General features: G+C 39.7%; 1 protein-coding gene and 1 pseudogene across 4 annotated transcripts in view; both read left to right on the forward strand.

Moving 5' to 3' along the window:
• Nucleotides 1-17,406, forward strand: part of ANKIB1 (ankyrin repeat and IBR domain containing 1) — a 155,148-nt gene that overhangs the window by 63,544 nt on the left and 74,198 nt on the right. For 3 of the 4 annotated variants that reach the window (XM_065938579.1, XM_065938580.1, XM_065938578.1), the window contains one exon: nucleotides 11,006-11,306. The exons of the other annotated variant lie outside the window; for it this stretch is intronic. In XM_065938579.1, coding sequence (XP_065794651.1) covers nucleotides 11,006-11,306 — 301 coding nt within the window. The remainder of the gene's footprint in view (nucleotides 1-11,005; nucleotides 11,307-17,406) is intronic. 4 annotated transcript variants of the gene reach the window in all.
• On the forward strand, nucleotides 3,454-4,772 carry LOC136171134 (polyglutamylase complex subunit TTLL1 pseudogene; annotated as a pseudogene).

The following is a 17,406-nucleotide window of genomic DNA, read 5'->3' on the forward strand; positions in this document are numbered from 1 at the left end:
TGTAAGAAATGACTACTTGTTGAGTTTTTGGTATCAAATATGAATATTCACACTTATCTGAAAAGGCTATTTTAAAACATTTCTCTCTTTTCTAATTATATACGGCTGAATTTTCTTCATGTGCTTCAACCCAAATGAAACATAACTGATTTAATACTATGAGAGTCTTGTCTTCTATTAGCCAAATGTAAAAATAGATTTGTAAACATGTAAAACAATGCCATTGTGTTCACTTAATTTTTTTTAACTATAGTTATTTTTCATTTTAAGATATTAGGAATGTGAAATATATAATGAGTTTATTTTTAATGGATAAATTTATCTTAATTTTTAATGTGATGAATATCTCTACATAATAACTCATATAAAGTAAGGCTCTTAGAGATCTTTTTAAAAAATTTTTATTGGCGTATAGTTGATTTACAATGTTGTGTTAGTTTCTGCTTTACAGCATGGTGAATCAGTTATTCATATACATGTATCCAGTCTTTTTTAGATTCTTTTCCTATAAAGGTCATTGCAGTCTTCAGTAGAGTTCTCTGTGTTATAAAGTTAGTCCTTATTGTTATAGTTATCTATTTTATATATAGTAGTGTGTATATGTCAATCCCAATACAAATCTTCAGTAATTTTTAAATTTGTAAAAGTTATAAAAGTCTACTACCAGAAAGTTTAAAAATTGCTGATTTGATCAATATTATTGGTTTCTCTAAGAAGGAATGTATCTGTCTCCATCTTCTGCTTATCATTCTATTGAATGAGTGTTTAAAGACTTGAAAAAAGGTGACTATATATTCTCTTTTAAAATTACTGTTTTTATGATTTGGCCATATACTTTATATTTTTACTTTATACTTTCAGTTTCATTCTAAAATGTTTGTTTTTTCTTTTTTCTTAATTGTTTGGAGATCAGTGATTGATAGTTTCTTTATTAAAGCCTTTAACACCCTGTCCTAGAATCAGAAATTACTTTATTGCTCTCCTTTCCTAAGATTGCTGCTAAGTCACTTCAGTCGTGTCCGACTCTGTGCGACCTCATAGACAGCAGCCCACCAGGCTCTCCCATCCCTGGGATTCTCTAGGCAAGAATACTGGAGTGGGTTGCCATTTCCTTCTCCAATGCATGAAAGTGAAAAATGAAAGTGAAGTCGCTCAGTCGTGTCCGACTCTTAGCAACCCCATGGACTGCAGCCTACCAGGCTCCTCAGTCCATTGGATTTTCCAGGCAAGAGTACTGGAGTGGGGTGCATTGCCTTCTCCATTCCTAAGATTAGACAACTCTAATTTCTTTAATCTGCGTATTTTTTTCAAAATTTATTTAATGCAGAGAAAATCACAAATCATATTACTGTTTTAATTGTTTAGTCAATTTTGGAATTAAATAACTCTTAACACTATGTCACTTAACACTTAAAAAGCAAGAGAATTCCAGAAAAACATCTATTTCTGCTTTATTGACTATGCCAAAGCCGCTGACTCTGTGGATCACCACAAACTGTGGAAAATTCTGAAAGAGATGGGAATACAAGACAACCTGACCTGCCTCTTGAGAAATCTATATGCAGGTCAGGAAGCAACAGTAGGAACTGGACATGGAACAACAGACTGGTTCCAAATAGGGAAAGGAGTACGTCAAGGCTATATATCGTCACCCTGCTTATTTAACTTACATGCAGAGTACACCATGAGAAACGCTGGGCTGAATGAAGCACAAGCTGGAATCAAGATTGCCGGGAGAAATATAAAAAACCTCAGATATGCAGATGACACCACCCTTATGGCAGAAAGTGAAGAAGAACTAAAGTACCTCTTGATGAAAGTGAAAGAGGAGAGTGAAAAAGTTGGCTTAAAACTCAGCATTCAGAAAACTAAGATCATGGCATCTGGTCCCATCACTCCATGGGAAGTAGATGGGGAAACAGTGGAAACAGTGACAGACTATTTTTTTGGGCTCCAAAATCACTGCAGATGGTGACTGCAGCCATGAAATTAAAAGATGCTTGCTCCTTGGAAGAAAAGTTTTGACCAATCTAGACAGCATATTAAAAAGCAATGAGATTACTTTGCCAACAAAGGTCCATCTAGTCAAGGCTATGGTTTTTCCAGTAGTTACGTATGGATGTGAGAGTTGGACTATAAAGAAAACTGAGCGCCGAAGAATGGATGCTTTTGTACTGTGGTGTTGGAGAAGACTTCAGATTCCCTTGGATTTCAAGGAGATCCAACCAGTCCATCCTAAAGGAAATCAGTCCTGAATATTCATTGGAAGGACTGATGTTGAAACTGAAACTCCAATGTTTTGGCCACCTGATGCAAAGAACTGGCTGATTTGAAGAGCCCCTGATGCTGGGAAGATTGAAGGAGGGAGGAGAAGGGGATGACAGAGGATGAGATGGCTGGATGGCATCACTGACTCAGTGGACATGAATTTGAGTAAATTCTGGGAGTTGGTGATGGACAGGAAGGCCTGGCGTGCTGCTGTTCATGGGGTCGCAAAGAGTCAGACACGACTGAGTGACTGAGCTGAATTAACACTATGTCGTGCATTCAGTAGAATAAGGATAAACAGCACATATCAGCATTAATGAAGTACTGGCTCTGTTTTAACTGTTTGTGTTTTAGATAGCTTCAAATGTTTTACTGTATTTTTTTCTAAACTTGTTAACAAGTTGATGGCCATTATCTTCTCATGCTGCTTCATGTAACCTGGCATACTTGCCTGCCAACTTTGGTATAGACTCTGACTCAGCTTGGCTAAATTCCTAACACTTGACATATATGGGTGGACAAAGGAGTATACCTAGCCAAGACAATATACTTTAGTAGCCATAAAGTAAATTGCAATAAGGCCTTGACTTAATCCCCATTTCCTTTAGCTTTATAGTACCTGCAACAGCAGGCGCAACTTTCCCCTCTTCTTAGGCATAGTAATATGGTAAAAGAAGGGCAGTTTAGTTTAGGAGCTAGTTTGCATCTGTATCTCTCTGAACCTAAATGCTGTGTGTATACATTATACCATACCACAGTGCTTCTTTCATGGGAAACTAAATCCATATTCATAAATAGTTACTACTTAATGTAGCAAAAGCACTGTTTGGACTTTGGAGTCCACATGTTCTAGTTTGGATAGGCATGTATAAAATGGGAAATTAGTGTGCTTGTTCCTTAGATTTTATAGGATAACTTCTTGTGCTTCCTAGAATATGAAAGGGGCCTGTCTTTTGGTATAAATAAAATATAAAATCCCAGCCGCCCCGGAAGTAGAGCGCGGAGGGCCGTTCCACGCTGGGGAAGTGGACTGTGTCCTCCGGTGATCGCCGAGTGGGGCTGGAGGCAGGGCCGGGCCGCGGCACGGGCTGCTGTGCTTCGCGCTCCCAGGCGCTTCTCAGCGCTCTGCGCCCACAGAGAAAGTCACAGGGAAACAATCTGACGTCAGGTAAGAACCCAAGGCAACAGTCAGGGAGACTGAAGAGAAATCGGACGTTCCTGTTGGCTCCATAAATACCTATGGATTATGGTAGGAAAAGTGAAGTGGGTCACTGACATCAAGAAGTCGGTGCTGATAACTAACTTTGAGAAGATAGGATGGGTCCAAGTGACAGAAAACGAGGACTGGAATTTCTACTGGATGAGCGTGCAGACCATCTGCAATATCTTTAGTGTCGAAACTGGCTACCGGCTCTCGGATGGTCAAATAGTCAACCATTTCCCGAACCGCTATGAGCTGATGCGGAAGGACCTGAGATATAGGAAGGAGCTGGAGAAGGAAGGGAGCCCGCTGGCGGAGAAGGACGAAAGCGGGATGTACCTCTACCTGGACCTTGTCCTCGTCACCTACTTGCTGCCCGCCGACTACAACCTGTTCGTGGAGGAGTCCGGAAAAGCCCCCCGAGTACCTGGATTGTGAAACCCTGTGGCAAAGCCCAGGGAAAGGTCATCTTCCTGATCAGCAACCTCTCACAGATCAAGAAGTGGTCCCGGGACAGCAAAACATCTTTGTTCATGACTCAGTCCACCAGGGAAGCCTACGTGATCTCTGTACATTAACAGCCCGTTACTAATCGGTGGCAGTGAGCTCGACCTGCGCTTGTACGTCTGATGTCTACGCACTGCCCGGTGCGCTGCTACATGTATAAACTTGGATTTTGCCGCTTCTGCGCAGTGAAATATACCCCAAGCACCAGTGAGCTGGACAGCATGTTTGTCCACCTCACCAGTGTCGCCATTCAGAAACACGGGGAGGACTACAACCACATCCACGGGGGCACGTGGACCGTGAACTACCAGGCCCTACCTGGAGAGCACCCGCGGCACTCTCTAACCTGGAGAGCTCCAGCAAGCTGTTTGAGGAGCTCCGCTGGATCATCGTGCAGCCTCTGAAGGCCGCGGCGCCCGTGAGGAACAGCGACAAGCACTGCTTTGAGTGCTATGGCTAAGACATCACCATCGACGACAAACTGAAGCCCTGGCTGATGGAGGTAAACGCGTCCCCGTCCCTCACCTCCAGCACTGCCAGCGACCGAATCCTGAAGTACAGCCTGATCGACGACACCCTCAACATCGCGGGCCCTGACGGTGAAATGCCAGACTGTAAATGGAACAAGTCACCCCCAAAGGAAGTCCTCGGCAATTATGAAATCCTGTACGACGAGGAGCTGGTGCAGGGCGACGGGGCTGATCGAGAGCTGAGGAGCCCGCCGGGCCAGTCGCTGGGGCCCAGAGGGAGACGATTGAGAGATCCCGGGAGGACCGTCCTCACAACCTGGAAGTGACCGCTGGCAAGAGCAAGACTTACAGCCCGGACCGGTCAGAACCTGTCACCGCGCCCGACCCTTGCTGAAGACATCTATTTTGGAATTTCCTTTTTCTAGAGCTTTTTTCCCCTTTCCTAAACCCTGTAAATAAATAAAGGCACTTCTTTGAAAGGTTAAAAAATATATATATATATATGTATAAAATCTTTGTTAGAGTACGTGTTTATCAGAGCATATGTTAATATCAAGCTTTGAGAATTAAAATAGAGTTTCCAGTTTTGGGGGGGCTTTTTTGATTCTTCTATTTCAGGAGTTATTAAATTCTTACAAATGGATTGAAATTCAGTTCTTTCCTAAGCTCCCTTGCTGTGTACACACTGTAAGGGCAGGTACTTAATCTGTTTTCTTAACAATATGCCTAACCTCTATAATAGTATCTGACAAATACAGCTACTCAAAAATAATATTGCACGAAAGGAAAGATGTAAAGGGAACTGAAAGTATATGTGTATCTTAGTAACTACTGGAATAATAGTGTTATGACAAGAAATTGAGACTGTAACAGGGAAGACTTATTTTCAGGGGAGCTCAGCTGAATATGAGATAATGATGGAATGGTCAAGAGAAATGGGCCCTAGACTCTTTGTGACCCCCATGGACTGTACATTCCATGTAATTCTCCAGGCCAGAGTACTGGAGTGAGTAACTTTTCCCTTCTCCAAGGGATTTTCCCAACACAGAGATCAAACCCAAGTCACCTGCATTGCAGGCAGATTCTTTTACCAGCTGAGCCACCAGGGAAAGCCATAAAAATTTAGAATATAGTCTAAAGGTCAGGGTAGTAGTCAGGGTGATAGAGCATTAAGAATTGTCACTGAAATAATAGTAGAAGCCCTTTGAGAAAAACCATGATTCTGCTATCACTGTCTGTCATTTGGGTTCCAATAAAAGTTAACAGTTTACAAAGTGTATTCATAGAAACCACCGAAAGATAAGTGACTTTAAGAATGGATGTACTATCTGAAAGGAAGGAAGATGTACAGAGAAGAAAATAGTCTCACAAAGTGAGTTTGCTTCCATTAAGGAGATTGGAAAGTAGATCCATCATCATAGGTAAAAGAGATTGTTCTGAAAAAAATTAATAGACCTGTTTAAAAAGATGGGTAGTTAGGGAAACCAAGGTAATAAAGAGATCAGGATATAAATGACTTATTAGCAGTTTAAGGTTAAAGCAAGAATTGAGGATAAGAACTTAACTCTTAGGAAATTCCTGATGATGTGAAAGAGTGTAGTTTTAGTACAGTGATCTGAATAGGGTCATATTGAAGTGGAGAGTAAATGTAGATTTATAGGTTGCAGTTATAAATTGACTGACAATGAACACTGAAAGAATCTAGACAAACAGATGACTTTTAATGGGGTATTAAGATCAATTGAAAGGAATTTTTTTCCAGGTTAATGCTTTCCTTACTCTACCTTCCTGTCAGTTATCTCCTATCCTGATCCAAAAATTAACCTTGTGTGTAAGTAGTAAAATACACTTCATAATCACTGGCATAGTTACACGAGGGCCCTGTCTAAAACTTACATGTCAGTTACGAATTTGTAATTCTATTTATTCATTCATGTAAAGTAAAGAAGACTCTACTTTTGAATTTAAGCATATAATATAAAAGTAGTAATGTGAATCAATAAAAGTAGAATATCCAGCTTGACAGTTTTAGTACAGAATGTTTATGCAGGTATAGCACTGTATCTAGTAAATTTGAGAATCTTTCCTGAATAAATATATGTAATTAAGCTATTTTAATATTTTAACTTCAGAATAATAAGCTTGCTTTGGTTTGATTAATCAGAGTCTGACAGATTGGATATAAGAATGTTTGCAAAATTATCACATTATCTCTTCCCTCTGTTGGGGAGGATGTAGGATTGTGTAATGAGAGACTTGGTCTCCATATCAGCTGACATCCTTCCAAGTTGTATTAAATTCCATGGTGATGAGAACCTGAGGTCTCCTGAACAAACTAAAAGAGAAAATACGTGACATATTGGAAATAGGGATAGGAAAAGCTAAGTCTATGTTGTTGTACAGAATCTTATGGAATCTGAATTAATTTTCATAATTTGCTTCTAAATTAAATTTTTAAGAAAATGAAATCTTTTTTATTAATAATGACTCTTGGAAGAGATTTTAATCTTGAACACATCTTTAGAGTAGTGTTTAAATTTTGGTTATTCACTGTAATTCAGCCATTATAAATACAGGGAAATATCATTGAAAATTTTATCATCAGTTGTTGACTTAGGAAAAATATATTTTTCCTTTTTTTTAAACTATGAAGCAACATTATGGTTATATAAATAAACTACTCACATTGCTGCCTCCCTTAAACAACTGTTAGAATCATTCCACATCCCTTCTGATTTTTGCTATCAATATTCTTATATAGACTTGTTAATGACTTTATAATTTTCTATTGTACAGAAATACTGATTTATATTTCCCAGTTTTCCTAAAACCAGACATATAAGTGATTACAACTTTTTCTGTTCAAAATAGCAGTTCTATTGAATATCATTATTATTATACATTTTTATTCTTTGTTTCCTTTAGGATAAATTTCAAGAGTAGGTTTACTTGGTCAAAGAAGCAGAACCATATATTAGTTGGTTTTATGTATATAATACATATATTAGCTGTATATTTCTATTGGTTACATGCGTAGTATAATTTATATATTAGCTATTTTATGCAAGATCATACACCTAGAAAGTTACAGAACTAGGACTGTAGCCAGGTGGTCTGTACTGGTCAGTAGATACTGTGTTCTTGACCAGTCTGCTGTGCTACTGACTTGAGAGATCTAGAATTCTGTTTTAATGTATTCCTAATGCCACATCACTAATCTTCATCATAAAAGTAATGCACAAAGTAGTTCATCTATCAAAATTATAGCAAGAGTCTCCTCTGTGTTTGACACTATATTGGGGATTCAAGAAAGAATAGGATATAGACCTTGCCTTAAAAGGCTATAAACCAAGTGGGAGAAAGGGACAAATAAGTAAGAAAGTAACTGTGATATGATGTAATGGATTATATAATTAGGATGTTATAGGAAGACAAAGAAGGGAATGATCAATGCAACTGGAGGAGGGAGCTTAGTGTAAAGAGGCTTCTAAGTAAGGTTGGGTTTGTTTAGATGGCTAGGTCAGATCCTTGGAAACCAGATAGCAGAGAAAGCAATAAAGAGCCTACACATGTACTGAGGGAGTCAGAAGGCCATAAAGGCTCTGTAGGCCTTTAGAGAAAATGGGGCTTTCTGAGCAAATTTTATTAGGGCGTGGGACCTGAGCTTCAAAGACAAGCTTTGAAAGTTAAACTTGGACTGAGTAGAGATTGAGAACTCCAAAGGTTTACTTCTCAGGAGATACTTGTTTGACTGGGGGGTAAGGAGCGGATGAGACCTGTGACCATTCTTACATTCCTTGAATTGTAAGATTCAGAGATGATAGTCTTATCTTTTGCCCAGAAACATATTTTACATTACAAAGCATAAGAACCCAAGATCTTCCCTAGAACAGTGTTCATACGCAGGGATAGGTTCCCCCTCCACACACACAACACTCCCCCCACCCCCATCCCCACCCCACTGCCAACCCCTACTTCTCTTCACACCTTCCCTGATCTCCAGAGGGAAGGAGATCTACTACACAGGCTTCCCACAGTCTTATATTTAGGACTCATTCCTATTGTTGCTCTAACAAATTACGACAAACTTGGTGACTAAAAACAACACAAATGTATTATCTTAAAACTCTGGAGGTCAAAAATCTGAAATGGTTCCACTGAATTAAACTCAAAAGTGTTGGCAGAGTTATATTCCTTCTGCATGCTCTTGGGTAGAATCCCTTACCTTACCTTTTCCAGTTTCTAAAAGCTGCCTGCACTTCTTGGTTTGTGGCCCCTTCCACTGTTTTTAAAGACAGCAGCATAGCATCTTTCAACGTCTCTGATTCTGACCCTCCTGTCTTTCTCCTCTAAGGATTCGTAATTACATTGGGCCCACCTGGATACTAGGATACTTTCCCAATGTCAAAAATCTTAATTTAATCATGTCTGTGAAGTTCCTTTTACTATATAAGATAACATATTCACAGGTCCAAGGGATTAGGACATAGACCTCTTTGGGGTGGAGATACTAGCCTGCTGGTCACATTGCCCTGCAGTGCAGACCCCAGTGCATGTACTGTATGATGTCTGATCTGGCTCAGACTGCATTACCCCAGTGGTAGGAGTTGGGGTATGAGGGACTAGTTACTATACTATTTCATTTGTTCCTGCTTCAGAGACTTCATGTTTTACTTTCAGGATGACTCAAATGAATGTGGACCCTGGAAGCCTAATAGGCTAGTTTTGAAGGGCTGTATTGCTGAGCTGTCTAGAATCTTGAATGATAAAAGCAGGAAATATCCAGAGTTGTTCTAAAAATCTGGAAACCACCGTAGGACATCTTACTCAGCCATTTTCCTCATAAGAGCTTTCTAGCTTGGCTCATTCATCAAGTTGAAGAGTTCATCCTAGCTCCTTTCTGGTCAGGGTTTTGTCTTTGTTTTTTCTTGTTCTAAGCTAAAACTAACCTAAAAACAATTGAGATTTTAACTGAATTGTAACTAGGATTTAAGTGTTTGACTCTTCTGCTCCCTTCCCATTGCTCTTCTGCCCTTAGACATAGGAATGCAAGTGATACCAGCCCTCCATAGTAAATTGACTCATCTTTGGATATGGGACTGTATGCCCATTTCATAGTATATTTGTGTTTTTTAGTGCAGGCTGACTGAATTATACTAGGTTTTATCCAACACATTTCCTATTATGGCCACTAAACTGGCTCAAATGTTAATCCACTGAGCCTAGCCCAAAAGATGTAGTGGATGCTAGGCACAGCTCAGATCTGGATCTGGCAGAAGTTAAGGCAGCTCATCTATAATCATTGGTAAGGTCTACCACCTTGAAATTAGATCGTGGTCTTCCAGAACTCACCTAGCTTACTGCCTTAAGAAGGTATTACATTGTATAAATATATGCCTTATTCTTTCAAAGGCTACGGAAAACTCAGATAAATTTTTCCTAGATTTAACATTTACTTCCAGACTTAGGCATTGCTTGCTTCTCCTATATTGTCAGCATCCTTCTTAAGTAAATATGTACTCAAGAGAAATAAAATATAGCAGAGCAGTAACAAAAAAATAAATCACTGGGATATGTTTAATAATGTACCTAAGACATTTATATTAATTGATATACTAGTCCGTTTTGCAGAGAAGGCAGTGGCAACCCACTCCAGTACTCTTGCCTGGGAAATCCCATAGACGAAGGAGCCTGGTAGGCTGCCGTCCATGGGGTTTCAAAGAGTCGGACACGACTGAGCGACTTTACTTTCACTTTTCACTTTCATGCATTGGACAAGGAAGTGGCAACCCACTCCAGTGTTCTTGCCTGGAGAATCCCAGGGACGGGGAGCCTGGTGGGCTGTCGTCTGTGGGGTTGCACAGAATTGGACACGACTGAAGCGATTTAGCAGCAGCAGCAGCAGCAATCTGTTATGTGGCCCTTTGGTTCCTTTCCTTCTTCCTCCTTTCCCTTTTCCCTTCTCTTTCATTTTACTTTTCCTTACCTTTCTTTTTTCTTCCTGTGCCTTTTTCTGTTTTATTAGCAAATACAGTGATGATAGTCAACTTTGGTTTTTTAGTAGTAGTGTTCTAGAATGAAGTTTCTTTTTACAATGTTAAGAATTAGTGGGGCTTCCCTGGTGGCTCAGTGGTAAAGAATCCACCTCCTAATGCAGAAGACACGGGTTTGATCCCTGATCTGGGAAGATCCCACATGCCAAAGAACAACTAAGCCCGTGTACCACAGCTGCTGAGCCCATACTCTAGAGTGTGGGAGCTGCAACTACTGAGCCCATGTGCCGCAACTCCTGAAGCCCTCATGCAGGAGAAGCCACTGCAGTGAGAAGCCTGTGCACCGCTATTAGAGAGGAGCCCTCACTCTCTGCAACTAAAGAAAAGCCCACACAGCAGCAAAGACCCAGCACAAGCAAAAAAAAAAAAAATTAGTCATTCAGCCTATTGTGAAACAGTGCTTCAGTAGAAACTGGATTAGCAGCTTAGTAGTAGAGCTTTAAATGTATCTCCTATGTATTATTTCTAGGTAGAAAAAACCTGATTTTCATTCTTTACCATTTTAGGACCTTTCTTTTTGGTAGAGATGGAAATCCAAATAAACGGAATGTGCACAATGAAACATCTATGCATTTGTTGTGTATGGGACCTCAAATTATGATCTCAGAAGGAGCCCTTCATCCTCGCTTAGCACGCCCTGCGGAAGACGATTTTAGAAGAGCGGATTGTCTACAGATGATTTTAAGATGGAAAGGAGCAAAACTTGACCAAGGCGAATATGAGAGAGCAGCTATTGATGCTGTTGATAACAAAAAGAACACACCCCTGCACTATGCTGCTGCCTCAGGGATGAAAACCTGTGTAGAGGTAAAACTTTGGTGTGTTTGTTTGCTTTAGCATTCTGCATGGTAAAATCTGTGTCTTGGTAATGTGTAATAATCAATATTTGTTTTACTTAGTTAATTTGACTAGTCATTTCTGTCTCTTGTGGTTCTAAAAGAATTAGGAGCTCTTCTTTTAGGGAAAACAAACCCACAAACATTCATCCTCAGAAATAAAATGAAATCAGAAGCAATTTAAGATTGACTTATATCCCTGAAGATAGCAGTCGTCATACAAACACTATCTTATTGAGAGTAATACTTTTGGTATCAAAAGTTTCACTTGTCACTGATTTTAGACGCCAGTTTATAGAATGTATATATATGGAAAATCTTGACAAGTGGGACGTTTACCTATATTATCTAGAATTGATCAGTTCCCTAAGCATATGAGCTTCCCAGGTGGCTCAGCAGTAAAAGAATCCGCCTGCAATGAAGGAGACCTGGGTTCGATCCCCGGGCAGGAAGATCCCCTGGAGAAGGATTGGGAAACACACTCTGGTATTCTTGCCTGGGAAATCCCATGGGTAAAAGAAGCTATAGTCTGACAGGCTATAATCCATGGGGTTGCAGAGTTGGACACAACTTATTGACTAAACAAGAAGCAGCAGCAAGGGATAAGTATTAATTAATATATTTATTGGAGCTTTAAAAAATGTGTATATTAAAATGTGCTAGGTTTTTTCTGTGTAATTTGCACCGAAGTACCTGAGTACCTTGTATTTTAATTTTTCCATCTATGTTTTTCATATATATATGTTTATATATATATATGTTTATATATGTATATTTATATATATAAATATCTAACAGCAGGCTTAGATAAAATCAGCCATTTGTATAAGGTCTTAACCAAGCTAAGAAATCATTGTTCTTTATACTGTCCTCGCTGCTATATAGCTATATTTTCTCAGTTATGTACATGTCAATCCATACATAACTCTTAGAAGTTCTTTTGCGTAAATATATTTAAGTTTCAGTGGGGAGCATTATAAATTGAATCAGAGTATCCATTTACCAGAAATGTAGGACTTGATTAGAAAAATAGTTTTCCAGATTAATTATATGCTAATAAGGTTAAAATATATATCTGAAATTTTAGTATTTCCTTAATGTTATTCATGTGTATAAACCTATACTTCTAAATTGGTAAATATACAAAAAACCATGAAAGTTCTCCATTTTCTCACTCATGTTAAAAGATTATGGCCATTTATATGACTTCTTTAGTGTATCTGAAGTGTCAGCTGTTTTCAACTTCTGAAAGCCTTCTGATCTGATCTTGTGTTTTTTGCTCTTGCTTGTGATACTTACTGATGTTTTAGAATCTTAGTCATTTCAGCTCTTGGAATTGTGTCACCTTTGCCCACTACTTAGTAAGTGACAGTCATTTCATTAGTTGGTTTAGTTGCTAAGTCATATCCAACTTTTGCAACTCCAAGGACTGTAGCCTGCCAGGCTCCTCTGCCCATAGGATTCTCCAGGCAAGAACACTGAAGTGGGTTGCCATTTCCTTCTCCAAGGGATCTTCCCAGCCCAGGAATCGAACCAGGGTCTCCTTCATTGCAGGCAGATTCTTTACCAACTGAGCTATGAGAGAAGTCCAGTGACGGTCATTGACTTAAAACTAACCTTAAGCTTTGCTTTCTAACATTGATTCTCTTTGTGGTAGAAGGATGTCCTAGGATTTAGCATGGAAGGAGGCTATTGACAGAATTCCTGAGGCTTTTACACAAGTTTTTTATATTTTGTTCTACACCCACCTCTTATGAATGAATCACTGCTGTAGTGACTTGTTGACAGGACTGCATCGGCATCATATTAATAATTTTCAAGTGAGCTAGGGTAGAAAATAGCTTATTCTTGATAGTAATAATATTGCTCTTAAATTGCTGCTTTGTATCCTGCTTCCAAAAATTCTCTATAAGCATTGCTTTAGTAGTTGTTGATTTTGAAGTAAGTTTACAGTGGTGGGCTTATTAAATTGTTTTCAAAAAGTGAATGTAGTATTTTTGCCAACACATTTTTGTGTTTGTATATCACTTTTTATTCAGTGGAGAAAATTAATGCCAGATTTATTCTGACTGACAAGCCTGATGATTTGCTTGGTGTGAATGTGTATGTTTTACTGTTTGATCTTTCAGTATATGATATTATTCAAATCACACCATTTAATAACTATTTTCATTTTTCTGTATTCAAAAGAGCTCTTTGACTTAATGTAAAAACCATAAATAGAACCCTATAAATACCTTCATTGCATTTATTCTGGTTGTCATCAACAGATTTAGCATGTCATTTTACCCATATAAAGCTATTTTAAATCTGTTTTATATACTTGACTGTATATTTACCCAGCCTCAGGTCTTAAATGACTTTTGATAATGTTTACTGTTAATTAAACACACCGAGTTTCACAAGAAAGTGTACATTAACTAATTTCCAGAGGCCTTATTGTGTTTTCTAGTTCTAGTACATAAAGCAAATACATTGACATATATAACCTACTCTGTAACTGTACTTAGAATATTAGTCCTTAAGTGTCTTTGTGTAAGGTCTTCCTAGTATTCATAGTGCTTATTGGTACCAAGCGTGATATAAAGGGTTTGGGCTAAGTGAAAGAGTATTATCAGAAGTTTATTAATTTTTTCATTAAGCTATCATAGTATGGTGTAAAGAGCACTGGTATCTAGTCCTGGTCCTCACGGTGATTATCTGTAGACCTTCAGTCATTCAGCTTCTTTGAGATTATCAAAGAGGAAACTATCCAACCATCCAAGAGGTAACTATCACAGTTATCTCAAAAGAACACTTTAGCACTAATTTTTCTGTTAATCTGTGATTGTAGTAAAATATATCCCATTTTTAATGTCTGGCTTTTAAGGTTAAATTGATTATTTTATTCCATGGTTAAGGCCAAACTATTTTTTTTTAACTCTTAAGGATTTATTTATAAATGTCTATGGAAATAGGTCTTTTCTAACTATTGAAGATTTTTTTTCTGTGTTTATTTAAGGACAGAGTTGATAAAGTCAACATTGGACAATTTTGTATGTGCATTTAATTTAAACACATAGATTCTTGTGGCTCATTATTTTGAACCATTTAAATAAAATGTTTATAACTTCCCCTTCTCTCTGTAATAATTATGTTCTGTAGTAAGCTAAAGGGGCACACACATGTACATACACAGAACATAAGAAACCTCTTAATCATAGTCTTTTTAGAAACTTGCATGTATGAAGGCATCAGTGGCTATATATAAGATACAGATATACCGATCTATCTATACACACACACACGCACACACACACACACATATACACACATGCACATACGTGTATATGGAGAGCTCACCCTGAAGTTTCTCATGCTGTATTACTGCCTAGCTGATTTCCTCATATGGACTTTCGAGTGGTCTCTCAAATTCAGTGCTTCCAAAACTACTCAAGCTTCTCTATCCACTAGCTCCTCTTATGGACTGCCTTGTTCCTATTAATGATGCTACCATTACCACCATATCTACGTTTAATACCTGGAATTATCTTGGCAATGTTTTAGTTTTATTTTTTGTGTGTGTGTCAAACTCATGCCACTAATTTGCAGAATATAGTTCTTCCTTGCCTATTTTGGCCAGCCCCTTCTTTTTATCTCTTCTGGGCACCTTCTAACAACAGATGCTTATTTATGCTTATATCAAATCCTACTTTTTCTTAAGTAGGAAAATTTGAAGTTTGACTAATTAATCATTCAGATTATTTATGAGATAAAACTAACACAAGAGTAGACTGCAGTTGTTTGAAAATTAGAAATGCTTATATGTTGAACATTTATTAATGCAAATTAAAGTCCCTTTCATTCTAATTTTTTCATATTTCAAAGAATCATTCCAAGGGTAAGCAAACATTTTTCTGTGAAAGCCCAGGTAGTGTATATTTAATTTAAATTTTTTTTTAATAATTTTATTTATTTTTGGCTTTGCTAGGGCTTCATTGCCACGTGGGGTCTTTCTATAGTTGAGGCGAGCCAGGGTTACTCTTCATTATGGTGCATGGGCTTCTTGAGGGGGAGCACAGGCTCTAGACACATGTTCAGTAGCTGCAGTACGCAGCCTCAGAGGTTGCAGTATGTGGGCTCTAGGGCACACAGTTTTCAATAGTTGCAGCACACAGGCTTCAATAGTTGCAGCACGCAGCCTCAGAGGTTGCGGTATGCGGGCTCTAGGGCACACAGACTTCAGTAATTGCGGCACACAGGCTCAGAAGTTGCACTGTGCAGGCTCTAGGGCACACAGGCTTCAATAGTTGCAGCACACAGCCTCAGAAGTTGTGGGGTGCGGGCTCTAGGGCACTCAGGCTTCAGTAGTTGCGGCACGCAGCCTCAGAAGTTGCAGTGTGTGGGCTCTAGGGCACCCAGCCTTCAGTAGTTGCGGCACGCAGCCTCAGAAGTTGCGGGGTGTGGGCTCTAGGGCACCCAGCCTTCAGTAGTTGCAGCACGCAGCCTCAGAAGTTGCGGGGTGTGGGCTCTAGGGCACCCAGCCTTCAGTAGTTGCGGCACGCAGCCTCAGAAGTTGCGGGGTGTGGGCTCTAGGGCACCCAGCCTTCAGTAGTTGCAGCACGCAGCCTCAGAAGTTGCGGTGTGTGAACTCTAGAGCACACAGGCTTCAGTAGTTGCGGCACACACGCTCAGAAGTTGCGGGGTGTGGGCTCTAGGGCACCCAGGCTTCAGTAGTTGTGGCACGCAGGCTCAGAAGTTGCGGGGTGTGGGCTCTAGAGCACACAGGCTTCAGTAGTTGCGGCACACACGCTCAGAAGTTGCGGGGTGTGGGCTCTAGGGCACCCAGGCTTCAGTAGTTGCGGCACGTAGGCCCGAGAGCACAGTGGGCTTCAGAAGTTACACCTTATTGCAGCTCGTGGGCTCAGTTACTGCATGGCATGTAGAATCTTCTCCGACCAGGGATCAAGTCCATGTTCCCTGCATTGGCAGGTGGATTTTTATCCACTGTGCCACCAGGTAAATCCCCAATAGTAACTCCTTTAGACACCTGCTCAACCATGCCGCAGTATGGTGAAAGCAGCCATAGAGTGTGTAAATGAGCATGGCAGTGTTCCAGTAGTGCTCTGTTTATGGGCATTCCTACTTGAGTTTCTTACAATTTCCACATATCGTGAAATAATCTTATGATTGTTTTCAACCATTTAAAAATGTACAAAGTTTAGTTTGCAGGCTGTATAGGAACAGACAGTAGGCTAGATTTGGCCCACAAGTTTGCAGTGGGTCCCTGCATTATGCAGAGATTGGGAGAGGAAAACGAAGAGGATGCCCTACTATAGAAGCTTATTTTAAATATGTAAAATTATCAATATGTAGCAACTCCTGTACACTTTAAGTATATAAAGAACTTTAAAAATACTATGTAATGGATGCCTAGCATGCAAAAATGGAACTCCATTAAAATTTAAATCTTTGGGCTTCCCTGGTGTCTCAGTGGTAAAGAATCCGCCTGCCAATGAAGGAGAAAGCGGTTCAGTCTCTGATCTGGGAAGATCCCACATGCCACAGAGCAGCTTCGCCCACGTGTCACAACTACTGAGCCTGTGCTCTAGAGCCCGTGCTCCGCCGCAGGAGAAGCCACCACAGTGAGAATCCTGCACACTGCTGTGAAGAGGGGCCCCTGCTCACTGCAGCTGGGGAAAAGCCCACATAGCAGCAGAGATCCAGCACGGCCAAATACAAATGAATAAATAAATAACTTAAAAAATACAAATCTTAGAAGAATTTTATACTATAAATAACACATGTTTTCCTTAGTTGCTGAGTTTTTTATTTTCTCCTTTGGAATAGAGATAGACTTTGGAGAGGAATGATGGGTTAGGTCTGTTGTTCAGTCACCAAGTCGTGTCAGACTCTTTGTGACCCCATGGACTGCAGCACCCCAGGCTTCCCTGTCCCTCACCATCTCCCAGAGTTTGCCCAAGTTCATGTCCATTGCATCGGTGATGGCATCCAACCAACTCATCCTCTGTCACCCTGTTCTCCTTCTGCCTTCAGTCTTTCCCAGCATCAGGGTCTTTTCCAGTGACTTG

The sequence above is a fragment of the Muntiacus reevesi genome, chromosome 6, assembly GCF_963930625.1.
Source record: "Muntiacus reevesi chromosome 6, mMunRee1.1, whole genome shotgun sequence".
Classification (NCBI taxonomy): domain Eukaryota; kingdom Metazoa; phylum Chordata; class Mammalia; order Artiodactyla; family Cervidae; genus Muntiacus; species Muntiacus reevesi.